This window comes from Pogona vitticeps, chromosome 2 (genome assembly GCF_051106095.1).
Source record: "Pogona vitticeps strain Pit_001003342236 chromosome 2, PviZW2.1, whole genome shotgun sequence".
Classification (NCBI taxonomy): domain Eukaryota; kingdom Metazoa; phylum Chordata; class Lepidosauria; order Squamata; family Agamidae; genus Pogona; species Pogona vitticeps.
The window spans coordinates 18488879-18516283 of record NC_135784.1 but is presented as its reverse complement, the minus strand read 5'-3'; the positions used below and the strand labels follow the sequence as shown (position 1 = coordinate 18516283).

Genomic DNA, 27405 nt, shown 5'->3' with positions numbered 1-27405 from the left:
CCACGACAAGGCAGCAATCCATGAAGAAGAAAACGGCTCCCTAGACACTGAAATCTGGCATCTGAGTCTGGAAGCTCCCTAAACTTTCCAATCTCTTTCAGTTCCCTCATTCTGTCCACATCCTCCATTTTTTCTTCTTCTTGGCACCACCTTTCTTCTTCATTCTTTCGAGATGTTAACCAATAGGTGTAAAGGACAGTCTATTCTCATCACACCTCCTTTTCCCATGAGAAGTACAAGGGTTGTTTCCCATCTCCTCCTCTCGGGAGAAGATCCAAATAAGGGTGTTGTGTCTTGACTCCTTATCGTCTCATAACAGGGCTTGTTTACATGGTACTTTCCTTTCACCTCTTGGAGAAAACATTCCCATGGCACAAAATCGTGCTAACACAGAACCAATATGGATTCTTTCTATAACCTTCCACAACTACATATCCCATCCACAGTTCACATTTTAACCTTAATAATCTATACCATGACAGTATGTTTCATATATTTTTTTAAAGTGTTGCTGTTTTACCCGGTTGTAAACCGCCCAGAGTGGCCTTGTCAGATGTAGAAGTCAAATACATAAATAAATGAACAGATGAATAAATAATACCACACTATCGGGTGATATCACACTATATAAGTTAAATAAATAAACATTCCAACTTTGAATGAGGAAAAGGCATCACAGTTTACCAAAGACTTGGCTTTACCTCAGGAACCTTGTATGGGTGAAAGCAGATCAACACATTTTAATGTGGGAAGAATTTCAGTTGTGAAACACACACTATTTCACAATGGAATGGTTCACAGGAGAGACAATGTAACTGGTCTGGCTCAATCTTAACTGGTGTGAACCCACTGAAATTAGAATGAGCTGTGGAAGTCATCATCATTAAATGGTTTTTTCAAAACTGAGCCCCATCAGAAATAATTTCAGTGAGGAGTCAAGTATGATTTTATACTATACTATGCTATACTATACTACACTACACTATAGAATCACTTGCCCTGTGTCTGATGCCACTCTGATGTTTCTCCTTGGATAGGGTAGCTCCCCTCCTCCCTCCAAAAAAGGGTGGGTGGGGAGATGCTCCCTTTTCCTGGCCACCAGTTGTTCCCAGGGAGCAATTCCTCAGCAGTATCGCTCATCAACTGGGACTTGGGAGATCTGGGTTCAGGAGTGTAGTCGGGAGGAAGGCTCTATAGACCTGGATCTTGGTAGATGTCGTCAGCTTCTTATTAAGCCATGACCACTCATGGCAGCCTCAGTTTCATCATTTTTGTTTCCAGAGAAAAGTTCAGATTCAATTTGCTCCAGGACCCGCTTGTTTGTCTTTCTGGAGGTCCAGAGTATCTGCAAATCCCTCCTTCATCATGATGGCTTAGTTAAATCAGTTTTTTCCCATTTATTTGAAATACGATGCTGGAGCTTTTTCTCTCTCGGACATAGTAGTCAAGGATCCAAACCGTGTGGATCATCTTGGACTTGTCCCCAGTGTTGCAGGGGGTCACATTCTGCGCCAGATCTGAATGCAGAAGTCTGGTATAGCAAGTGCTACAAAGCAGGCTGTGTGAGGCATCGCAATATCCTCCAGCATCTGCTTCTGTGAGCTCCCTTCCCCAATATGCCTAAAGTTAGGACCGGCCCTGTCAATCTCTGGGGACATGTGGAAGAGCATGAAAGTCACTCTCAAGTTCAGGGAGATGATAGTTATATATAGTTATAATTATTCACACATTCTTTCTATCGCACTCTGGGAAAGGAGCCTGCCTTTCATCCGTCAGGAAAAGCGTCCTGATCCCTAGTGCTTTAAGAGTTAAATCCATAGACAGCATCACCTTCCTAGATGAGAAGAGGAAATGGCGGAGGAGGCCTGGGCATTTCCTGCCCCCTCTGCCTTCTTGCCCCAAAGTGCAAGGCGGGGGCTTGTGCCAGAGATGCAGGACAAGTTAAAGGTATAGTGGAGGGGGGGAGAGAGGTTTGTTTTTGCGGGGGGGGGGAGAGATGATAGTTAGGGGGTGGGGCAAGCTGGAATGAAGGGTAAGCACAGAAGTTGTGTCGGAGGATGGGGAGGATGATTTGGTGGAGGGCTGACTAGTTGCATGCCTTTTCTGGAGTGCAGCTTCCAGCCAGTGATGCTGGGGGATACTGGGAGTTGTAGTACAAAAGCAACTCTTTCCCAACCCCAGGAGATGTTCTCGTAATTCGCTTCCACACCGTGCCACATGGCAGCACGGCCGTCTGTCCCTGGGCATTGAACTCATGAAGGAATGGAGGATTCATCATCTTAAAAGGTTGGGGTCATGCAAGAAGACTGGGGGTGAGAGCAAGACCCCTCTCAGGGGAGTGCCCGTCCCTCCCGCCCTCTGCCCACAAGGATTTACAAACACCACTTATTCCCCCTCCCTGGAAGATAAGACCAACCGGGAACAGACCCCGGGGATCATATAAGAAAAGTTGAAAGGAATGACTTTTAAAGAAAGCAGGAATGTTTTGGCAGGAGCGGAGCGACAGCCCCAGGTAGAGGGAGAGGTGGGCTTTGTAGATATAAAAAAGGGGGGGGGTGTCCGGGAACCTGCCTCCAATGGTTGGTAGTGGATCTGGTTGGAAGATCCATGGACAGGGAAGGTAGAAAAACGAAGAGTCCCAAAGGACGAGGCGGATGCAAGGAGGAGAAGCGAGAGCACCCCTAATCCCTCTTATTGGGGGGAGCGAGAGACAAAAGCGTGGAGGAGGAAGTTAAGGGAAGAGAAGGAAAAGCTGGAGAAGGAGAGAAAGATTGGAATGGTGGATGATGGAGCTACAGCGGAGGGGTCCCTCGGAAGTCTATGGCCGGAGGATTCCCCCTCACGAGTCCAGGTCTGGAGAGATCACCGGGATGAAGACACCGTCCCTTTACTGGAAGGGGAGACAGGACAATGGTTGAACTCGGACTCTACCCTAGACTGGCCGGGACCCTGGAACACCCAGGGGTGCAACCCTTTTAAAGTTGAAGAGTGGAAGCCCCCATGTAACCTGTTGTTAAAGGGAGGAAATGGTTTTAATACCTTTGTTGACACAGTTTTTTTGTCTAAGTAATCCGATAAACGTTACACCAATTTCTAAACCGAGGAAGTCTGTCAATTTATTTGGCCTGGAAGGATTGATATAGAAGAGACTGATTTTCTTTCAGGATCCGTTGAACTTCGAGTTGGTGGCGGTACATTTCACCAAAGCGGAATGGGACCTGCTGCGTCCGGCCCAGAAGGCCCTTTACAGAGAGGTCATGCTGGAGAATTACGGGACGGTGGTCTCTCTGGGTAAGGATCCCGTGTCTGGCTGTCAAGGAAGAGAAGGGTGGTCATTGACGATGCACCAGTGGGGCCCATATTACAGAAGCAGGGAGTCTCGTTCTGATTCCTGTCCTCGTGTCTACATCTGGACCTCTGAGGTTGCCCAAATGGCCCCCAGCCACTTTGCCAGGAAGATCTCCATGGGTAGTTTCCTGTCACTGGTAGATCGCCCTCCATCTTTCTCGCTCTCCAGTTTCCAATCTCGATGGTTAAAATGTCTATCTTAAGGCTTTTTTTATTGACTGGAGAAACCCTGAAGCTAAGCTGTGTCACTGAGAACTAGACACTTAAATGGATATGAAAGACCTTGATTTTTTTTTCCCCACCCCAGATTATCTCACAGGCGGTGGAAGGGCTCTGGAGAGAGATTGCAGATCTTCTTCCTTTCACCCTGGAATAGAGACAACGGTGATGGAGTCAGCTGAGGTATGGGAAAGATAATGAGGGAGAGTCACCTTCTTCAGAGGGGATATCATTGGGCTTGAAAATGGTTCCAGAAAGAAGAAATGGAGGATCAGGAGATTGGGGCAGTTCTTGCAAATTAAAGAAGATCAGGCCCTTTGTAATTTGTTAATTGAGGCCGAAAGGAGTATGATAAAATTCTGCTTGCTGGAAAAGACAATTTCTTTCTATTTCAAAAGGCTAGGATTCAGTGTGGTTCACTGAGGTATCATTGTAGTAGACTCAAGGAAAACTTGGAAGTGACGAGTTCCCATGGGAGATGGAACGAGGGTGTAGCAAAGTTGCATTTCCAAAATGATGGAGTGGGTGGAAATAAGGGACAGTCCTGACGTAATGGGAAAAAAATGATTTTTCGTTTACCCTGCAAAAAAACTTTGATGGGAGTTTTGCATCTTTTATGCCTTTCTGCAATTTATTCTAAATGGCTTTTTTTTAAAGTAAGAAACAAAGCCATGGATTGCCATTTAAACCCTGGCATGTGATGACTGTCCCCAGGAGAATAGCTTCAGAAGTGGACTGGTTGCATGGAGAGAAGAAAATAGGTCTGTTCAGTGGCTATGAAGCCCAATGGCTATGTTTCATCTCAAGGGCTAGATGCCTCTCGCTCCCACTGCTGGGAAGAATGTTCTAGAAGCTGCTCTTGTCTCATGTCCTCCTTTGCCAAGGCCTTAGGGGACCGGGTGACTCCGAATTTTAGTCTGAACTTTCCAACAGCCCAATCAGTTCAGCACCTTGGGGAGGTCCGGTACATTTCAGATCAAGACCCAGGGTGGCCTAATTTTTTGCTGGTCCAGCCTTGCTTACAACCAAATAAATCATGTTCTACTTTCAGGGACTGGAGGAGGTGGCTGTCCATTTTACAGCCGACGAATGGGCCTTGCTGGATCCGGGCCAGAAAGCTCTGTACGAGGAGGTCATGCTCGGGATTGACGACATGGTGATTTTTCTGGGTAAGCTCCTTTTATTGCATCCGTTCACCTGGCGACTCATTCATTCGAGGCTGTGCATCGCTCTGAGTTACTCCTTGGCCTGTGCGCCATCCTAAATATTCCGTTCTCAGATCTTTGTCACTGAGTTTGTCTCACAGCCAGTTTCTTATTTCGTCTTATTTCTTGGCAATTGTAAGGAGAGAAAAAAACCTTTTCGATTCCACCCTACAACAAATTACATCCTGATAAGTAACTGGGTTAGATGGAGAGATAATGAGAGTTGGCAGAAAGCCATTTCGTGCCTTCCACGTGTTTTCCTTCTTTTTGCAAAGGACATCTGAGATCCAGACCAGACCTCATCGCTCTCCTGGAAGAAGACAGAGAAGACCTCTTTGTCGAAGGCTTTGTGGAAGAGAAAGGATCCACGGGTAAGGATGCTCCTCTGTGTGAGAGGAACACTCTCATTTTTTGGGGGGGGGCAGAGGGTCCATTGAGAAGCTGCCTCTTGTAGACGTCACCAAATCCCATTTGGGTACTCCGTACAAGCCTGTCCAATTCTTAAAATCTTCAGGAGAGGCCCTTCTCTCAGTCCCACTGCCCTTCACGAGTGGGTTTGGGGAAGATGCAAAGCAGGGCCTTTCTGGTGGCTGCTCCCAAATTGTTTAATGCCTTCCCATGGAAAGCCAGCCTGGGCCCTTCCCTGCTGACCTTCTGGTGGCCAAGACCGTGACCTCTGTTTTCAAGCAGGCCTCGGGCCGAGAAGAACATTTGAGCTGCTGCGCTGCTTACGGTTTTCTACTGCATTTTTTTAAGTAATGGGCTGATTGAAGTGATTTAACGCTTTTAAATCAGTCCTTTTTCGAGGTTATGACTGAAATCCCATGGAAGGCAACAACCATTGTGTAAGCGTTTCCCACCCCACCCCCCGCAAGGTCTCCAGTGCGAATCATGTGCTGATATAAAATCCGGGGTGGAACCAATCAGGCAAAGGATTGCCTGCTGGAATACCATGTGGTTTCCCTTGTTCCTTTTTTTTTTTCTTAACAAGATTTTAATTTACTGTATTCTGAGTTGTAATTGTATACATATTTTTAAATGGGTGGCATGTCCCAAATTTCTGGCTGTGGAAATTCTTGGTGAATTCTGGGCATCAAAGTCCAGAAAAAAATCTGGAAGTCCCATCCCTAGTCAGAGTCTCCCATTAGCAGAAAACAGTTGACAATTGAGTCATCTTCCCCTAGTTAACACAGGGACTTTTTTGGGGGTGTCTGTTTTTCCCTCATTCGTCCTGGACTGATTTTTTCCCCTTTGTATGTGCTGGAATTTCTCTGGGGACTTGGATTTTTTGGCTTGCACCTGCCGTCATTCTGACTGTGGGAATTACTGCTGAAAGGTAGTATTAGTCTTGGGAGAAAAATCTGAAAATCCCATCCTTAGCAGCAGAGCAGTAGCTGTGGCTTTAAATGCTGGCATTCCCTTAAATCCGAATTCAGCTTCTCCTATCAATTTCTAACTCCAGCATTAGCATTTTATCAGGTTTCTTCTTTCATTTTGTCAGGGGACATCCCGCGGAGCAAGAATGAGGAGGGAGAGTCTCAAGTGTTGTTAAAAACAGTCGTCGCTGAGGAATGGGAAGAAAATTTTATGAACGAGCATGAAACAAAGCAGGAGGAGAAGAAAGCAGTCCGGACTCCGAGGTTGAAATCTAGTGTTTGCGAAGACAGCAGGAGCCAAATCCGGCCACAGAGGCTCAAAGGAAAGAAAGCAAAGATGTGTTCAGAGTACGTGGAAGACCTCAGCTCCACTTCATTCCTGAAGGCTCCTCAGAGGATGGACCAAGGAGAGATGTCCTCAGTGTGCAGAATTAACCTCTCTCGCTCAAGAAGCTGCAAGAATGTTTCCCGTAAACAAACGTTAGTTGGACGTCAGGTCGATAATTCAAGAGACCCATTGAGTAAACTTTTGAATTGTGTGAAGAGCATAACCGAGGGATCAAGAATGGCCAGACACCAGAGATTTCTCAAGAAAGAGAAGGTGTGTAAATGCCAAGACTGTGGAAAGACCTTCGCTGGGGAGTCAGGCCTTAGTAAACATCGGATAACTCATACGAAGGAGAGAAGGAAGACAGACAGAAGTCAGCATCAGAAGGATCACACAAGAGAGAGACTCAAGAAATCTTCCAACTGCGACAAGAGCTTCCGTCAGAGTGGACAACATATTTCACATGACACAATTCAGTCTGAGAAGAAACCATATGAATGCCTTGAGTGTGGAATGACCTTTAGTTTTAAAGGTAATCTCAAGCGACATGAAAAGAATCATACTGGAGAAACGTCATATATATGCCCAGACTGCGGAAAGAGCTTCAATCAGAGCCAACGATTTATTTCACATCAGAGAGTTCACACAGGAGAGAAACCGTATCAATGCTCAGAGTGCGGGAAATGCTATTATGCCAAAGAGCGCCTGCGTAGGCATCAGAAAATTCACACTGTGAAACCACATTCAGGAGAGATATGTCCAATATGTGGGAAAATATTTAGTGATAAAAGTGATGTCGTTAGACATCAGACAGTGCACACTGGAGAGAAACGATACACATGTCCGGACTGTGGGAAGCAGTTCAGCCAGAGTGGAAACCTTAGCTCTCATCGAAGAATTCACACCGGAGAAACCCCACATAAATGTGGGGTGTGCGGGAAGAAATTCAGTCGGCGTGATGTCTTTGTTGTACATCAGAGAGTTCACACAGGAGAGAAGCCGTATAAATGCTCTGTGTGTGGGAAGGCCTTCAGTCGACGTGATGTCCTTTCTTCCCACCAAAAAATTCACACTGGAGAGAAACCGTATACGTGCTTCGAGTGTGGAAAAACCTTCAGCCATGGCAGCAATCTTAGCAAACATCAAATCATGCACACGGGAGAGAAGCTGTACAAGTGCCTGGAATGCGGAAAGAGCTTCAGCTATGGGAGCTCCCTTACTTTACACCACAGAATTCACACCACGTAGAGAGCATCTGTGGCGGATGGAAGACAGTGTCTGCGCAGCAACCAACATGAAATTGACAGACCCCCGGGAGGCAGTGGAAGATAGGAGGGCCTGGCGTGCTCTGGTCCATGGGGTCACGAAGAGTCGGACACGACTAAACGACTAAACAACAACAAGAACAACAGGGCTCAATTACATATGAGAATACCCTGGTTTTTTGTGTTAGGTTTGGCATGCTTGAACGTGATTTAAAATCTCCAACTACACGATGTAAAGTTAAGCACCCTTTTTTTCCTAAAAGGGTGTCTGCATAGACACTAAATAGTGTATGTGGCAGGAGATCTGTGGGGACTGCTGAATGTATGTGTGTGTGTGTGTATGGACCGACTGACAGACCGACCGATCAATTGACCGACCAACCGATCTATCAATCAATCGATATTTTGAAAATGTGTTTTATACCAGACATGATGATGTTTAAAGGAAAGAGGACATGGCTGTTAGTGTAGTTGTGGGCTGTGCTGTAGGCTCCCGATCCTGGCCTTGCTGAATAAAAAGTGCTAAGTCTAGGGCCAGCTGTTTCAAAGCAGGCAGGCAAGAAAGAAAGAAAGGCAAAAGGTCCAGCTGAGTTGTAAAAGTTAGTTCCAGGAACAGAGGAAAAATCAGATTCTAGAACACTGAAGTGATAATATATCATGCAGCTTGGAACCAGACTAAATGTTTTAGTTTTAAATATGCTCCGTTGTTTTAATATTGCTCTTATTTTAATATAATATTTGTTTAATTCTTTTTTTAATATGTGTGTATGTAAAACTGGGAGGGAGGTCCTTTTTAGCTTTTAAATGCTGTTTTAATGATGTAGACCACCTTGGGTCCTTTTGGGGAGAAAGGCGGGATAGAAATATTTTAAATAATTAATTAATAAATAAGTTGCTCCATAAGGGTACACAAAATGACTCCCTTATTTTGAATTAAATAATCTGGATGGGAACCATATACCCGACTAAACGTTTTAGTTTTAAATATGATCTGTTGTTTTAATATTGCTTTTATTTTAATATAATATTTGTTTAATTCTTTTTAAAATATGTGTGTATGTACTCTTTTTAGCTTTTAAGTGCTCCTTTTTATTGATATATATCATTTGATGTCCAAATGTGGTTTAAATTTTTCCACATGTCTGATTCGGCGAGACATGGTTTGATTTTAGCATATTTTTTTGTTAGTTTGTTTTAAATTGGAGACAATCTCAATCGCAAACCAGTATTACACTAGCTGAAACATACTTGCGGTTGGTCTCGTATGTATTTATTTTGGGTGGCATTAAAAAAAAAGATATAAGGTATCACTAGGGGAAAGGGCCGTGTTCCCGTAACAAAAGCAAACTTTTCAGAATTACGCAACTAAAATCCTGTTGCGTTGTTCTGCACACATAACATGAAGTCACTTCCAGCTGGCAGTTCACAAGTTGTCATTGGAATTCTCAGGGGTCCATGTGCTTGAACCACAGCTACAGTGGGGTCTTGACTTAAGAACGGCTCGAGTTAAGAACATTTTGACTTAAGAACTGCTCTCATAGGAAAATATTGACTTGACTTAAGTACTTAGATTTGAGTTAAGAACTGAAAAAAACCCATGTGCGAGGCAGGGAAAGTGCAAAATGTGAATTTTCAGTTAACTGTTGGCCAGTGAAAAGGGTGCCTGTCTGCTTCCTCACTCCTCCCAGCGTTTCGAGAGTGGATTGGGAGACATCCTTCGGACTGCCTGGTACTGCCTGGACTGTCTTTTCCCTGCCTTCCCTGAACCTTTCTTGACCTAAGAAAAAAAGAAACAAAATATCCTCCTCTAGTGGTCAAAGGCAGAATAGCAGCTTCCCATTAATTTCTATGGATGGAAAAGAGCAGATACGGATCAAATGGTTCTCAATGCATTCCTATGGGAAATGCAGATTTGACCTGAGAACTTTTTGACTTGAGAACCGCCTTCCAATACGGATTAAGTTCTCAAGTCAAGACCCCACTGTAGTCTGTGCAGCAAAGAGGCCTGGTTTGACAGCTCTTTATCCTTATTTTCTCTGGTTCTCATTACAAAGATGAGGATGTTTGGATCATATACGTCAGTGGGTCTTAACCTTTGTTACTCGGATGCTTTTGAACTGCAACTCCCAGAAACCCCAGTCAGGACAGCTGGTGGCGAAGGCTTCTGGGAGTTGCAGTCCAAAACTCCTGAGTAACCCAAGGTTAAGAACCAGTGATATAGGTGGCCCAGGATGGGAAATGTTGAGCTTAGGCACTGCTCTGTGTCTACCAGGTGCTCTTCTCATCCCTCCCTCCCTCTCTCTTCCTCCGAGATAGAGTCTGAGAGAACCAACTTAGGAGGCGCCGTGACCCCCAAAGCAGGATCCTGCTCTTCGTCCCCCACACGGCTTCCAAAAGGATTTGCTTTTTCAATCAGGCAGGCATGTCTACGACAGGGGCAGAACAGTCTTCTCTGTTTCTCTCCGCGCAGCCTCGCGGCAGGACTGGAGTCCTTTTGTCTAACCAACATTCGGACCGTGGTCCGGTTGATGGGCCTGACGGCCGGCGGGCGGCCGGCCAGGCCTCTCCACCAGCTCCTGCATGGCGGCGGGTGCTTCGAGAGGTCCCGAGGGGTGCGCTGTAAGATGAGCAAGCCCATCTCCTGCTTGGCTTACCTGAGCATGGAGGCCAGCTGCCTGGCGTTGAATACCCCAAGTGCCACAAAATTGCTGGTTCAGTTGTGTACTCAGGTAAGACTGCTCTCTCTCTCTCTCTCTCTCCCATTTTGGGCTATCATACAACAGCGTTGCAAGGAACATGGTATCATAAGAGCTCGTCTTTGCTAAAAATTATGATAATTTTTGTGTATTTGTTCTGGGGCAGACCTGCAGGAGGACTGGGGTGTCAGGGTTTGGGAGCAGACCGTGGGGGTCCCTGTTGTTCTCTGTTGCCTCCTCGCCGTCTTGTCCTTTGCGTTAGCCTGGCCTGAAGCTCTCACCAGCCCCTGGGTAGACGAGTCATAATCTGCAAATGTCCATCACCTTGTGGTTTATAATTAACGACAGTTCTCATTGTAACGTGATGCACTGATGTCTAAAATCTTGTTATATTTTATATTGTTATTATATATATTCGAAGCCACCCAGAGTAGTCAATTGACTAGATGGGTGGGGTAAAAAATGCAATCAATCAATCAATCAATCAATCAATCAATGAATAAATAAATAAATAAATAAATAAATAAATAAATAAATAAATAAATAAATAAATAAATAAATAAATAAATAAATTGTTATATTCTTTTTAGTCTCCATGCCTTGGTTGTTATCACTCAGAGGTGTATGTATGTATTATGTTGATGTTATTTTGGTATTGGTGATTGGATGCTGTAATTTTGATTCTGATTTTTTTGATTTCTGTATAATCGTATATTCCATACTGTATATTTTTTTAAAGCGTTACTGTTTTACCCGGTTGTAAACCACCCAGAGTAGCCTTGTAGTCAGATGTAGAAGTCAAATACATAAATAAATGAACAGATAAATAAATAATACCACACTATCGGGTGATATCACACTATATAAGTTAAATAAATAAATATTCCAACTTTGAATGAGGGAAGGGGCATCACAGTTTACCAAAGACTTGGCTTTACCTCAGGAACCTTGTATGGGTGAAAGAAGATCAACACATTTTAGTGTGGGAAGAATTTCAGTTGTGAAACACACACTATTTCACAATGGAATGGTTCACAGGAGAGACAATGCAACTGGTCTGGCTCAATCCCAACTGGTGTGAACCCACTGAAATCAGAATGAGCTGTGGAAGTCATCATCCTTAAATGGTTTTTCAGAACTGAGCCCTGTCAGAGGACTCAAGTATGTTAAGCCTGGAGACAAAAATCCCCATTTATTTGGTGCAGCATTGTGTCCCCCCCAAGATTATTAATAATAATAGTAATAAAGAAATGCAGAGCTGGAAGGGGCCTTATGGGGTCATCAAGTCCAGCCCCTCAAGGCATAGTGGAGAATCGAACTCCCAACTGATAATAAAGCATGAACAAATAGATTCAAATGAGAAGAAAATACATTTCAGCTGGAGATTAGGAGGAGCCCCCTGAGAGTTACAGTAAATGCTTTCGGACACTGGATTAGACACCTTCCTTGGGTTTTTAAAGAAGAGGTGAGATGGCCATTCATTGGCAAAGCATGAGTTGAGGAGGTCTGGGGGTTGGACTAGATGACCACTTGGTGTCTCTTCCAGCTCTAGACTGCTATGATCCTACATTTCAGTGGCTCTGTTCCAGCTGGCACAAAAACGGGATCTCCTATGAATGCTAACTGGTTCTCTATTTTTTTGTAAGCTTCTAGCATTTGGGCTATTTTGCTTGCGGTTTGTGTCAGTTGAGAATTCTTACTATTGTCAGTATTATTTTGAGAATATATATTCCACCTCTCCTTCCTTCCTTCCTTGGCGTATCTTCCACCCTTCCTTCCTTGAGAGAATATAGGACAGTTAAGTCACTTCCGACTCAAGGTGATCCAATGATTTCCAAAAAAAATAAAAATAAAAAATCTCTCATTAACTGCCCAGCTCAGGTTTTGCAAACTGAAGGCTGGGGATTCCTTTATTCAGTTAATCCATCTCATGATGGATTAGTGTTATTTATGCTTTCGACTCCTTTCTGCCTTCCACTTTTTCTAGCATTATGGCCTTTTCCAGTGGCTCTTGTCTTATCAGTCTCTGCCCAAGCTCATGACGATCTCTGTTTAGTCATTTTGGCTTCTAGTAAGAGTCCGGCTTGACTTGGTCTGTTCTTGGTGTTATGCGCCCTCCAGTTACCTCTGACCTATGGCAACCCTACGAATGAGTGACCTCCAAAATGTCCCGTTCTCATCATCTTCATCATTTTTGCCTCCAGAGAGAGTTCAGGCTTGATTTGCTCTAGGACCCACTTGTTTTGTCTTTCTGGCAGTCCAGGGATAGCCATAAAGCAATCCTCTTCCACCATATTTCAAACAAATTGTCAGCTTTCTTCACTGTCCAGCTTTCACACCTGTACATGGTGATTGGAAACACAAGAGTATGAATGAACTTGGTCTCCAGTGACACATCCTTACATTTGATGATATTTTCTAATCCTTTCATTGCTATTGATCTGAGTCTCAGCCTTTTCTCGAGTTCCATTTGGAGACTTCTTTCTTTGGCGTTGGAATGTATATTGACCATTTCCAACCTGTGGGCTGTTGTCTTGTTGCCCATGTCTGTTAGCTTATGCTTGTTAGGATTTTCAACAGATTCAACCTCACTGGCTTGAAATAGTTCTATTGGTATCCCATTTACCTCAGGCGATTTATTTCTTCCCAGTGCTTTCTGAGCAGCTATCATTTCGCTTTCTAGAATTGCAGGTGCCTCATCATAGGGCTGCTCTTCAAAAGAATCTGTCATCCTTTTATCTCCTCTGTACAGATCTTCAATATACTGTTTGGAGTCAGCAGGAGGTGCAGCATTAGCTTTCTGCAGCAAGAGCCTCCGCCCTGGGTTCTTTTACAGTTAAAACAACCGAGTTCCAGTTCCTAGAGAGGAAGAGAGGGGGAAAGAACAGCTGCAGAGGGGATCCTGTTTCCGGTCTCTCCCTCCCATCACCGGAAGTGGAAAAGCTGAATTCGTTCTTGCTTTACAGAAAGGCTGGCGGCTGCTGTAAGTTAAACGGGGGAGGGAAGTTGCAAAGGGGGACTAGAAATCATCATCATCATCTTAGAACTGCAGAGCTGGAAGGGACCCTATAGATCATCAAGTTCAGCTCCTGTCAAGGAGGCACAAGGGAAGATTCGAACTCCCATCCAGCCTGACAAGCTCCCCTAAGGGTGCAAGAGGTGCAACCCTCTAGAGCTGCCTAGAGTGGGCGCAATGACCAGATAGGCGGGGTATAAATACAATAAATAAATAGATAAATAAACCCTGTGCAGGGGATGGTTGGGTGGCTGCCGGAGGTGGTGAGCACTCCTGGTGCTAGAATCATTCAAGGGAGCATTGAACAACCATCTCTCGGATCTGCTTTGACTTCGATTCCTGCATTGAGCAGAGGGTGGGACTCCACAGCCTTACAGTATATGCCTCTCCCAACTTCATTATGCTATGATTTGATACTATACAGTGGTGCCTCGCTAGACAGCTACCCCGCATGACAGTTTTTTCGCTAGACATTGACTTTTTGTGATCGCTATAGTGATTCGCAAAACAGTGGTTCCTACAGGGGAATTTTGCTGGACAATGTTTGGTCCCTGTTTCGCAAACCGATTTTCGCTAGACTACGATTTTGACAGCTCCCTCCGCGCTCGCAAAATGGGTGTTTTCGGGACCTAAGCTTTGCAAGACAGCGATTGAAACAGCTGGTTGGAGGTTCGCAAAGTGGCTTTCCTATGGCCGATCTTTGCTAGACAATGACAATTCTTCCCCATTGGAACACATTAAACAGGTTTCAATGCATTCCATTGGGGAAATGCTTTCCACTAGACAATGATTTCACTAAACAGCGATTTCAGTGGAACGGATTATCATCGTCTAGCAAGGCACCACTATACTATATTATACTATACTATAGAATCACCTGTCCTGTGTCTGATGCCACTCCGATGTTTCTCCTCGGATAGGGTAGCTCCCCTCCTCCCTCCAAAAATGGGTGGGTGGGTGGGGAGATGCTCCCTTTTCCTGGCCACCAGTTGTTCCCAGGGAACAATTCCTCAGCAGGATCGCTCAGCAACTGGGACTTGGGAGATCTGGGTTCAAGCCTCTGCTCAGCCATGAGATGGGGCCACTTTTGGGACTCTGCAGGTTGCCCAAGACTACACAGGCTGGCTCTTTTCCACAGAAAAGGGGAATCAAGCCTCCAACCTGAACCACTTAGCTGTCAAACAGGCTACAGATTCAGATAGAGAATAGATTTTTATCTTATCACTGGACTTTCCTGCCACCTTTTTTTTCTTCCTCTTCATTTCAGGGGTGACCTCTAAGTTTCAGGCCTTGGGTTTGTCTGCTCTCAGGCCGTGGAGAGAAAACACATTTGCTGGAGGCTTCATGGATGCAGAACCATCACCAGGTAGCTGCTCAAAGCTATGCCCACGTCCACTGTGTGTCTTGAAATTGAGGTGACATTATAGAATTTATGGAACAATTTATTATTTGTGGATTTCTTATATTTATAGGCCACCCATTGTTGCACTATTCTAGGCAGTTAATAATGTAATAATAAAACATCTGGAATAGAGATTAAAATCAACTCATGACTCAAATAAAAACAAATGCCACTAATAAGAGGAGAGGCGTATTCTCTAAATGCGAAAACGGGACAGGAAACTGGAGATGCTTCCCCCTTATTTTTTTTCCTACCCACAAATCCTTGGAGAGTTTCGGCTCTCCTCTTTCATATTGTTCCCTCAGAGCCAGCCCTACTGTTAGGCACAGTGAAGCAGCTGCCCAGGAAGCTGATATGGAGTTCCTTAGTTTGGCTGTTTTCTGGGTTCTTGTGATTTTACTGTCAGGGATGCAGAAAGCGGCTTGTGCAGTTTTCTGCCTCCAGATTCCTTCTTCCCTGTAAGAGCAAGAACAGAGCGATGACACAGCCCGATGGGGAATGATGGGTGTTTGACCCCGGGGACCCCACTCTTCCAGGAGTCTACTTAAAAAAAATAAGGACAGATTTTTCAGAGTTTTCTTGTGTTGTCTGTCTTCCAAAGATGGTGAGGTTGTGAAAAAGATCAAGATGGAAGATTTTCAGTATGAAATCTCTCTATCGGGAAAAGAGCGTAAAATCCTACCAAGCAAATGTCAAGATGTTATTCCATTTCCCACAGACACAAGTGAGGAAAGTAAGTACCATGTCTTAAGTTGTCATCATCTGTTTGTTTGTTTATTATTTCCGCTTGTATACTGCCCACAGTGAGAGCACTCTCTCAGTGGTTCACAACATAGTCATACTACAGGCCATTATAAGGACAGTATAATACAGTATTACAGATGAATATCATAAAATTAAGCCACTGTAACTAGGTCAACCAGTCATTTAAAGGAAAGCCTGCCTAAAGAGAAAGGTCTTTGCCTGCTTGCGGAAGGAGAGGAAAGATGGGGCCAGCCTAGCCTCCAGTGGGAAGGAGTTCCAAAGTCTGGGAGCAGCCACAGAGAAGGCCCTCCACCCAAATGCTGCAAGTGGTAAGTGGATGGCCTGCTTCTGGGGGGAAGGTCCAATTGACCTGGTCACCTGTTGTGGTGATACTCGTATTCATTCCCCCTGGAAGATGAATACAAATTTCTCGTCTCTAGTTAAAACCAGCACTTTGAATTGTGCCTGGAAACAGATTGGCAGCCAGTGGAGCTGCTGAAACGGGAGTATTATATTCCCTGTAACCAGCTCCAGTCAGCAATCTGGCTGTAGCATTTTGGACCCTCTCAAGTTTCTGAACACTCTCCAAAGGCAGCCCCATGTAGAGTGTGTTGCCGTAATCTAGCCGAGATGCAACTAAGGCACCATGGCCAGATCAGAACTGTCAAGGCACGGGTCCAGCTGGCCCATTCCTTAGAATAAAAAGAGCTGGCAGGGCCCCGATGGATCACGGAGTCCAGTCCCTCTCAAGGAGGCAGAAGTGGGGAATCGAACTCCCAACCTCTGGCTCCCTAATTGGAGATCTAAACCATCCAGCTCTTTAGAACTTCTATAGATCACTTGTGCTCAAATGGAATAAATTGGTTTCTATACCATCACAGAGCACCAGTGAAATCCATGCAGTCACTGTGGTTGTTACATTTTTTATTTCACATTTCCAGAAAAAAAGAGGGAGCCTTTGTCAATGAGCAGCTTTAACAGCTATCTAACTGTAGAGTTTTATCTGATGTGCTGTTTTTTTACCCCTCCTTTTAAAGCCAAAAAGTGTTATTTTGTATTTTGATTTCAAGGTTTTTAAGTGTTTTAATCTTATTTATATTTCAAAAACAGAAGGACGTTAATTCTGTTTTGATACTGGTAACCTACTGCTATTTTAATTCTTAGTTTTAAAATTAAGTATATGGTAAGCTGTTTCGATTCCCTGTTCTGGGAGAAAGGTTCCACGTAGATAAAGTGCACTCTGTAGAAAACTAATGAACATAACTGAAGTCAAGATTAAAGGACAATAAAAGTAATAATATAATTAAAAGCATTGTGATGGCCAGCCAGCTGAGTCTAAACAGATTAGTGTTGATCCTGTTAGTTAAAAGTAGCTAAAGTAAGAATTAATTGTCACTTTGACAGGAGCAGATTCTGTAGTCTGGAAGCAAACCAGGAGAAAGGCCTTCTTTCCATGCCCATTAAATTTCTCTTCCTGCCTCCCTCTCCATGCAAGCTGCATGGGCTTTTTAAAAATAATTTTAAAAAATAATTTTAAAAACTTTTTTTAAAATAATATTTTTTAAAAAATAATTTTTAATAATTTTAAAATAATTACAGTGGTGCCCGCTTGACGATTACCTTGTTAGACGAGGAAATCGCTTAACAATGAGGTTTTTGCGATCGCTTTTGCGATCAGAAAATGATGTTTTAATAGGAAAAAATCACTTCACGATGAACCGATTTTTCGCTTAATGACGATCAAAACAGCTGATCGTCAGCCGGTCCCTTCAGGATTTTTCCTCCTCTCTCTGTTTTCGACTGTGAATAATGTCTGTCTTTGTTTTCTTTCCCAAAGGTGTTGGTCCTGTGAAGAAGATAAAGGTGGAAACCTTTGACCAAGGAATCCCTGTCTCAGAAAAAGAACACAAGGCCCACCTCCCAGGAAGAGGCCAAAAGGATATTTCTTTTCTGACAGATACTGGTGAGGAGAATATTAACATGTGGGAGCAGAGTTGAGTCAAGGAGAGGAAATGAGGCTGGGGGAGTTGAAGTTCACCATAGTTCTCTTGTGGAGTTGGTGGGAGAACCTGGATTTGCACCTGGAACGTCCAGGCATCTGACTTTATCTTGAGCTAGCTGGATAGCTCAGTGAGTTAGCTATCTGGCTGTGGAGCCAGAGGTTGGGAGTTTGATTCCCCACTTGTGCCTCCTGGGAGGAGAGCCAGCCTGGGTAGCCTTGGGCCAGCTGCACAGTCCCAGAAGTGCACTTAGAAGAAAGGAACAGGTAACCACTTTTGAGTACTCTCTATTTGGGAAAATCCTGAAAAGGGCTGCTCTAAGTTGGAATTGACTTGATGGCACATGATTAGTATTATTATTAACTCTTTCTCAGACTGAAGGATTTCTTATTTATGTTCCCTGTGTCTCTGAGATTATCCTCCTGGTGCTCCGCAACTTTTGTTCTGTATTCTATCCTGAAATCATTCAGAGCCAGGCTTTGAACATGGCGGAATACCATTCCCTCAGAGATCTGGCATACTCTTCATCATTTGTCATTACCGGTGCACATTGAAACCACGCCTATTTTTACAAGTTTTCCCTTTGTAACCCAGTATTTTTTGCATATTTTTAATGGTTGTACGCCCTTTTGAAATCTCAGGAACTAAGCTGGGCAGAAATATTCATAAATCATACAGAGAAGTTAGTAGAAAATGGTAGGGAAGGCCAAGGGAGAGTGTGAGTTACTGCTTTTCTGACAGAAGTTGGCCTTATTGAGAAAAAGCAGCCTGTGTTTCCTCAAATGAAACTGGAGATTTCAGGTTTTCCCTCCTTCTGTGATTTAAAGGGGATGGGACCGTGAGAGAGACGGACACGGGACCTTTTCCGCAGGAAAACTCGGGGTCAGAAAAAGAGCAAGAGGCCTTGGCCGAAGGTGGTCTGGAGGACACGCTCTTCCTAACAGAGACGAGAGACGAGAGTGAGTAGCAGTGACGAAGGGGGGGACAGGAGGATGATGTGGAATATTACACACACACACAAATGTATCAGTTTACCAAAAGAAATTGGGATGCTGTGCAGAACTACGTAGACTGGCTGGATAGCTCAAAGGTCTCTGGCTGTGGAGCCAGAGGTTGAGGGTTTGATTCCCTGCTGGGCCTCCTGCAAAGCAGAGCCAGCCTGGGTGGCCTTGGGCCAGCTGCACCGTCCCGGGGAGCCCCCAGAAGAAGGGAAGGGTAAATCACCTTTTAATCATTTTTCTACCCATAAAACCGTGAAAAGGGTCACCATAAGTCCAAATTGACTTGATGGCACTTATTCTTCTTATTCTTATTTGTGTTATTAGCATTATTCTAGTAGTAGTAGTAGTAGTAGTAGTAGTAGTAGTAGTAGTAGTAGTAGTAGTAGTAGTAGTAATAATAATAATAATAATAATAATAATAATAATAATAATAATAATAATAATAATAATAATAATAATAATAATAATAATAATAATGATGATGATGATGATGATGATGATGATGATGATGATGATGATGTAGTCATCATCGTCATAGTCCCAAATAGAGCAGGGACATTAAATCCGTGGGATTGACATAAATGTTGATTTGCTGACGGTTTAGTACATCTAACTGGGATGAGTAACTGGATTTTGTCCATGTTTCTAACATTAGCCAATTAGGGACTTCATTAAAAAAGTCCCAAGCTGGACAGGGACTTCCTTGGTTGTTTGTTACTAGCCCCTGATACTCGGACATAGACTGTCCATAGATGTGTGGCACTGGAGGTTCCCTTCTTAAGTATGATGTTTGGTGGCTACCTATGGCCAAATATCTCATGAACCACCCAAGACTCAAGAGGTTGGCCGGTTTCGGCCTCCAGAGACTGCTGGCCTCCAGCTCTCACCAGCCTCAGCCACTGTAATCGGAGACCATGACCAACAGGAAACTGGAGTTGAATGGAAGGAGGCTCCATTTTCTAACCACTTTGGACTCAAACAGTGGTTCCCAACTTTAAGTCCCCAAGTGTTCTTGGTCTAAAACTCCCAGAAGCCTCCACCATGAGCTGGGCTGGCCAGGATTTCTGGCTGTTGTAGTCCAAGAACATCTGCGCCCCCCCCCCCAAGGTTGGGAAATACTGGCTGGAAGGATTTCTTGCTTTCTGACCTATGAGAAAAGACAGAAAAAAAAACTGGGCATGTTTAACCTTGAGAAAAGAAGACTGAGGGAAGAATATAGCCTTTTTCAAATACTTGAAAAGCTGTTGTACGGAGGAGGGGCAGGATCTGTTCTCAATCATCTCAGAGTGCAGGACACGTAATAATGGGCCCAAGCTACAGGAAGATAGATTTAGGTTGAATATCAGGAAAAACATTTCGATTGTTAAATTAGTGCGACAATGGAACTGATTACCTCAGGGTAGAGAGAGCCCTAACGCTGGAGGTGTTCAAGAGAAAATCTGTCAGATCTGCTTTGATTTAGATTCCGGCCTTGAGCAGGGGGTTGGACTTGATGACCTTATAGGCCCTCTGCAACTGAATTATGTTATGATTCTGTTTCTACCACCCAAACAGATTTCCACCCCCATCTTCTTTCCTGTTTTGTTTTTTTGCCAGGGACCAGCCTTCTCCCTCTGGGAAGTGCACCGTCCAGTTTCAGCTGGAGCAGAAATCCTCCCCCTCAGAAAAGACACAAAAGGGACACTGTATACAAATGTTCAGAGTGCGGCAAGATCTTCAACCAGCGTAACTCTTTTACCGCACATCGGAGGATCCACACCGGGGAGAAAATCTATCAATGCTCTGACTGTGGAAAGAGATTTTCCTTCCAATCGCATCTTATTTCCCATGAAAGAACCCACACGGGAGAGACACCCTATAAATGCTCAGAGTGCGGAAAGGGCTTCAAGCGGCGCGATACCCTTACTTTGCACCAAAGGATTCATACGGGAGAGAAACCCTATAAATGCCTGGAGTGTGGGATGAGCTTCATTCGGAAGACCACTTTTAATCTACACCAGACGGTTCACACCGGAGAGAAACTGTATAAGTGCTTAGAGTGTGGGAGGAGTTTCAGCAGGCATTATTCCTTAACTTTGCACCAAAGAAGCCACACAGGGGAAAAACCCTATAAATGCTTGGAGTGTGGAAAAAGTTTCCGCCAGAGTGATTCTCTCACGCTGCACCAACGCATCCATACAGGAGAGACCCCGCATAAATGCCTGAAGTGTGGAAAGAGCTTCAGCTGTAACCGAACCTTACTTTCGCATCAAATAATTCACACTGGGGAGAAACCGTACGAATGCCCAGAGTGTGGGAAGACCTTTTTTAACAGCAAAAGCCTGACTTTGCACCAGAGGAAACACACAGGAGAAAAACCGTATAAATGCTCCGAGTGTGGGAAGAGTTTTTACGATAACGGAACCCTCACTTCTCATCAGAGGATCCACACCGGGGAGAAGCCATATAAATGCTCGGTGTGCGGGATGAGGTTTTCGTACACAGGGTCCCTTAGCGTCCATCGGAGGAGTCATACGGGAGAGAAACCGTACAAATGCTCGGTGTGTGGAAAAAGCTTTACCCAGAAGGGATCCCTCACTTCCCACGAAAGGATTCACACCGGAGAGAAGCCGTACAAATGCCCCGAGTGCGGGAAAAGCTTCCGGGACTGCAATTACCTTGCTTCGCATCTTAAAATACACAGAAAGGAGAAACCGTATAAATGTTTACAATGTGGACGGAGCTTCACAGAGAGCCGGTACCTTATAAGACACCAGAGCATCCATATGAAAGAGGAACAGTAACACAGGCATAGCCTGGCACGAAGGCTTTGCTCTGTTCCTAAAGGATCAAAAGGATATGAAGTGCTCGGAAGGAATCCCTTCCATTTTTAGAAAGTAACCTGGCATCTCACAAGAACACCAGTTCTAGTATCTTCATTGTGAGGATGGAAAGGGTTAGGTCATTTCTGTGATAATGGCACAGTTTTGAATCCTACCCATGGGGCGTGATGATGATATTTGTTGCAAAATATTGAAGTTTGGTTAAAAACCTCTAGCAGCACCGCAGAAGTGCAGGGACCTACAGAGCTGGCCATCCCCTCTGTCTGCAGAGCCAGAGGTTGGGAGTTTGATTCCCCCCCCCCTCCGAAATGTCTCCTGAAGCCAGCCTGGGTGGCCTTGGGCAAGCTGCAGAAATACTCCCCAGAAGAAGGGAAGAGTAAAGCACTTCTGAATGCTTTCTACCTAGAAAACCCTGGAAAGGGTCACCATAAGTCAGAATCATCATGACGACACACCATGCTTCAACTTGAGCTTCAGCCTGTTAAACAAAGCTGCCTTGGTGGAGGACACTGGAGCGGATTCATATCACTGATCAGTGGCGATGTAAACGACGAACTCCCACACTTTCATATCTCTTTAAAATCTAATCTGAGCCAATTTTGGGCCGCTTTGTGGCCCCGGCCCGGGGTCCTGCACTGCCATGTAAAAGTGGGTACTAAAACACAGTGATCTACATCCTTTTAATTACACCCGTCCTGAGTGAAAAGCAAACAGTTAACTTTTGCAGACAAAGACTTACAAATGACAAAGCTAGCATAGCCATAGTCTTGTGACTCGGCACCCAAAAAAACACAACACAATGGGACCCCCTTATCCACAGGATCAGTATCCACTGATTCACTTATCCATGGTCTTAAAATGTTAAAAGATATCAAAATAAAATTCCCAGATATATAGATTTCTAAAGACTAAGTTACCAGAACGTTCCACTAGAGGGAGCCAGAGAACATGCTATGTGTATAGTGTTTACTAGAGATACAGTGGTGCCTCGCAAGATGATTGCCTCGGGGGACGAAAAACCCGCAAGACGATTGTTTTTTGTGATCCCCTATGGCGCCTCATAAGACAGTTTTTTCTATGGCCGTGCTTCGCAAGACTTCTCCCCCGAGACCGATGCCTCGCAAGACGAATAAATTTCATTCGTCTTGCAAGGTTCCCTACGGGAACCTCGCAAGACAATTTTTTCGCAAGACAACGATTTTTGCGGAACGAATTAAAATCGTCTTGCAAGACACCACTGTAATATACTTCTATGATGCCATTACCAAAACTGGACACTAGAAGGAACCAGAGACCACATATTAACTATCAGAATAGCTTTCGTTCTCTGTAATCCATGTTTTCCACCATCCACAGGCAAGGGGCTTGGAACCAATCCCCTGCGGATACAGGAGTTCTCCTGTTGCGTCTATGCTGACTTCATAACTTGGTAGCAGTTCATCACCAAACATGCATTACATGCATGCATTCATGCTGGTATGTCTGTTAATAGGATTTTGGCCGGGACATAACTTGTACCAAACAGTTGGATGCGAATCTAACATTGTTAAGTCCCGTTCAGGCTCAGGACATAATATTTGTGCTCGTTCTGAGCTGTTTTCGGCCGCAGCTCTGTTGTGACTGACACCTACCCCAACTTGTAAAGCTGATATCCTAATTCCGTTATAACTTGGAATCGAAACATTCACTTTCATCCTATAGGTTGCAGTGCATCACATTTTACAGTTTCTAAATGGAGTCTTCATTAAGGTCCCAAAAAGTCAACAGGGTGACTGTAAGGTGACGAAAGGACCACCTTCCCTCGCTTCCTCTTCCACTTTCCCATAATTATCCCTCCATTCCATTCAGATGTCGTAAAATTAAAAAGATGTCGCTCAGCAGAAGATACTGAAGAAACGTTGACAATAGGTCAGGAAGCTGCAGCTCAAATGGAAGGAGAGAGATTCGTGAATCTGCTACATCTCCACCCCAGGAGAGAAAACCCGCCGTTTTCAAGAGAGCGGTAAGGAAACCCTCTGAAGAAGGAAATCATGTAAATAAGGACCTTGCTGAAGCATAACGAGATGCGAGAATAACACAGAGACGGGGCTTTTGCTTTGAAATTGTGGTGAGACGTAACAGCGCAACCCTCCATCTTCAAGCCACGTGTCCAAAGCAAAAAACTTTGCTCCTTCAGTGGGATAGGAATCCAGGAACGGAGGGAGGATCTGGCATCTGAGGTGCAAGATTTCTAGCGGAAATAACATCCCACAATGTGAAGATCACTGGGTGCAGAAGGTCAAGGGACATTGCTGTCAGTGTGTAGCCTGTGGAACTCCGTGCAACGTGACTGGAAGGTTCCATTTCAGGATTATTATTATTATTTTGTTTGTTTGATGAAATTACGTGCTATTTATTATGTCATAACTGAGTGAAATAGGGATAGGGGTTGGAAGTGTAAGGGAGGGCTGCCTGTCCAGCCCCCACCATGGGAAGTGCAGCGACACCAACAACATCCCTGGCCTCCATTTCTTATCAAAGGGGAGGTTATGCAGTAGTAACATGAAATCAGGTTAAGTATTTCATCTTGTCTAGTGCTTAATTGTTCCTTAGGTTTTTCACCGGGGTGCCAGATACTGTCCTAAGTGTTGAAGCCATAAGAACCTCGGACACCGGTACAAGCTTCAAATCTTGCTTTACAGAGGTGGCCAGAGAGTCCAGCAGACAGCAGCTCTGTGGTTTTTGGATATATAAACACTACCTAATCCGTGAGACTAGTAATAGAAGAAGCTCAGTGCTTGAAGTCCTTGGCTTTGGAGCCAGAAGTTGGGAGTTCGATTCCCCAATGGGCATCCTGGGAAAAGAGCCAGCCTGGGTGGCCTTGGGCCAGCTGCAAAGTCCCAGGGCTCCCCCTAGAGGAAGGGAAGGGTAAACCACTCCTAAGTACTCTCTACCTGAGAAATCCTGAAAAGGGTCACCATAAGTCAGAATTGACTTGATGGCATGTAATTATTAACAGAAAGTACTGGTGGAAGACTTCCTCCTGTCATTTCAGCAGTTAATTGCTCCAAAATGCATTTTAACACGAACAGAGAAACACTACACAATAGTCCTTCATTTTTTAAAAAAAATTAATATAATTTAGTATCATTATTAAATAGTTACCATGAAGTTGGGAAAGTGGCAAGGAAGTGGCCATGCTGATTTTTCGCAGACAGATTGGGATCTTGATTCTTGATCAGGGGCCTGGTGGCACTGTGGTTAAACTGTAGCACTGCAGTGAAAACTCTAATCACTACCTGAGTTTGATCCCAGTGGGCTCGGGTAGCTTGCTCAAGGTTGATTCACCCTTCCATCCTTCTGAGGTCAGTAAACTGAGTACAGTGGTGCCTCGCTTGACGAGGATAATCTATTCCAGCAAAATCGCTGTAGAACGAAATCATCGTCAAGCAAAAATTAAAAACCCAACAAAATGCATTGAAAACCAGTTCAATGCGTTCCAGTGGGCTAAATACCTAATTGTCCAGCAAAGATCCTCCGCAGGGCGGCCATTTTCTGGTGCCTGTAAAGCGAAAAATGCCTCCTAAAAACAGCGGGGAGCCATTTTGCACAGCGGGTGGCCATTTTGAAACCCAACGATCAGCTATTTTCAGATTGTCGTAATGTGAAGAATTGGTTCCAAAAGCAGGGAACCGATCGTCGTAAAGTGATTTTTGGCCATTGAACATTGTTTTGCGATAGCAATTGCAAAAATCTCACCATCAAGTGGATTCGTTGTTTAACGAGCTAATCGTTAAGCGAGGCACCACTGTACTCAGCCTGCTGGGGGTAGGTGGAGGGTGTAGCCTGTATAATTAAATTGCAAATCACCCTGAGAGTGCTTTAAGCACTATGGGTCAGTATATCAGCAGCAAACTTTACTTTGATTTTCAGTAGCTTTTTGTGGGTAGATGTGCCCCCCGCCTATTTGCCAGCCAAATTGAACATTAGTCTTCAGCCTTACCAAAATTAACCACTCCAGCTCAGGAGGGTACAGGACGACACACTTTTCAAGGGAGGCTTGCCCTGATGCAACTTCTCCCCCCCCAAAAAAAAAATCAGCCATGATTTCTGGTCACTTCCAGTTTCAGGGAGAAAATGCCATCCTCTGATCTATATAGGTTGGGGGGGGCAGAGAATGACCGATGGAATTTGTCCCAAGTATCCCCTTAAATGCAAGGGGCCTTTTAACGTCAGAAATTTGCAGGTCAGGGGAAGAGAAAGTGAGCCATATAGCATCATCTTCCAATTTTCTTGAAGTCCTCCACTCCTGATCGAAGGGTCCTGAGGCTAATCGGTTGCATTTTTTAAAAAATTCAACACTGCAAACCATGCCAGTATTTCAAAAGGGGGAAAGGTGGTAATTGAGAGGGGATAACGGTGGGGTGGCTTAATCTCATCACCAACATCAAATACACTGTGGTGGGCGAGTCCATTCAGAAATAGGAGAAAAAATGAAACCAGACTGGCAACATCAGTGAGTTGACAAGACATTTCACCTGCTATAATATTCCCAGTGGGGCTTCTAGGCCACTGTGGCAAAACCAGTGCTGAGTCTTCTATTACCTTGAAGGAGTAGCAAACTTTAATTTGGCATAATTTTTTCTGGACCACAGCCAAATCCGATAGTGGGGCCCTGCAGGCAATAAAAACTGATGCCAGATTAAACTTGCTAGTCCTCAAGGTTCTGTGCCGTTTTCACCAGAATCTGAAAGGAAAAAAATTGCCCTGGAAAATATATTACTATTCTTAATGGTTCATCTGTTGTCTGGTTCCAGTGACATATGTATAGTTAATTATGTTTGCTACGTTAAATTAAATGCAAATAACGATTACTCGTGTTTTAACAGTGTGATGTAAAAACAGGTTGGCCAGCTCATTTCCTTTCTTTATGTGGATTGTGTGTTTATATGTTGTGTACGCATAGTACTGCGTGGCTACGATGGGGAGGGTTCTTCTTGTTCACAAAGGCCGATGCTGCAATAAATCTCTTCATTTTTGTGAACAACACCCTACTTATTCACAATGTGGGACCCTGCACACAGATCATGCTCTTTCCTGTCCTGTCCTCCTGGAAAATGCAAAGAGGAGGGTTTAAATCCCATTTTTCTTGTTGCAGAAGGACTGGAGGCTGCTGTCGTGGAGGAAACCGGAAGGTGGAGGTGCACAGTTTGGGTTAGCACCCATTTTTGTCGGACGGAAGAGAGAAGGAAGGGGGCCCTTCCTAGGTTTCCCTAGTGTGGAGTCCTAAGAGACAGTACCGTGCAGTGGATAGAGTGGCGGACTAGAATTCAGGAGACCTGGGTTCAAATCCCGTGGGAGCCTGATGGGATGGGAGTGGAAGTGGCAAAAACACCCCGTAAATAGCTCGCCACTGGCTGGACAGCTCAGTGGTTTAGGGATCTGGCTGTGGAGGCAAAGGTTGATGGAGCCTGGGTGGCCTTGGGCCAGCTGCACAGTCCCAGGGCACCCCCCCCCCAAAAAAAGAAGGGAAGGGGAAACCATTTCTGAGGACTCTCTACCTGGAAAACTCTGAAAAGGGCCGCCGTAAGTCAGAATGGAGTTGAGAGCACACAGTTATTACCTAAATATCCCCTATGCCTGGAAAACCTATGTAGGATCTTCAGCAGGCGATAACGCCCGATTCCTACCATTGGGAGCCGCAGCCCTGTGGAGTCTGTAACCGCTGGGTTAAAGGTTGAAGAAGCCGCCTGTCCCGTCTTCACTGCCACTAAATTCCCTTCCATGGCGTTGCACGGGAGGAGAGCGTTCTTCAGGGTGGATAGCAACAATGGAAATGTTGTGACCTCTCCGAGGCAAAAACATTAATTTTCATTATGAGTTCTCCTTGGTTGCCATCGGCTCGTGGAATACCATCTTCAGACTACACAAATTAGGTTTGTAAACACAATGCACAATGGAGTTGTGTGTGTGTGTGGAGATCATGGGAAATGGGTAAAAGGAG

At 44.5% G+C, this 27405-nt stretch overlaps 1 protein-coding gene across 1 annotated transcript; it reads left to right on the top strand.

The window, feature by feature from the left end:
• Positions 1-26275, top strand: LOC140701281 (uncharacterized). Its single transcript, XM_078386809.1, has 13 exons — positions 1-1947; positions 3165-3291; positions 3656-3750; positions 4619-4736; positions 5048-5143; positions 6274-7723; positions 10212-10470; positions 13234-13420; positions 14721-14819; positions 15457-15588; positions 17437-17562; positions 18427-18558; positions 20197-26275. Exons 1-13 carry the CDS (start codon positions 1852-1854, stop codon positions 21381-21383), a joined length of 4104 nt encoding a protein of 1367 aa, XP_078242935.1. The 5' UTR covers positions 1-1851; the 3' UTR covers positions 21384-26275.
• Positions 26276-27405: the final 1130 nt, after the last annotated feature.

Bases quoted from the DNA above. Each gene is read 5' to 3' on its own strand.
- LOC140701281 (XM_078386809.1), top strand. From the start codon at position 1,852: ATGGCGGAGGAGGCCTGGGCATTTCCTGCCCCCTCTGCCTTCTTGCCC. The intron at 10,471-13,233 runs GTAAGACTGCTC...GTGCAGCATTAG, and splicing joins TGGTTCAGTTGTGTACTCAG to CTTTCTGCAGCAAGAGCCTC. The intron at 17,563-18,426 runs GTGAGGAGAATA...TGTGATTTAAAG, and splicing joins TTCTTTTCTGACAGATACTG to GGGATGGGACCGTGAGAGAG.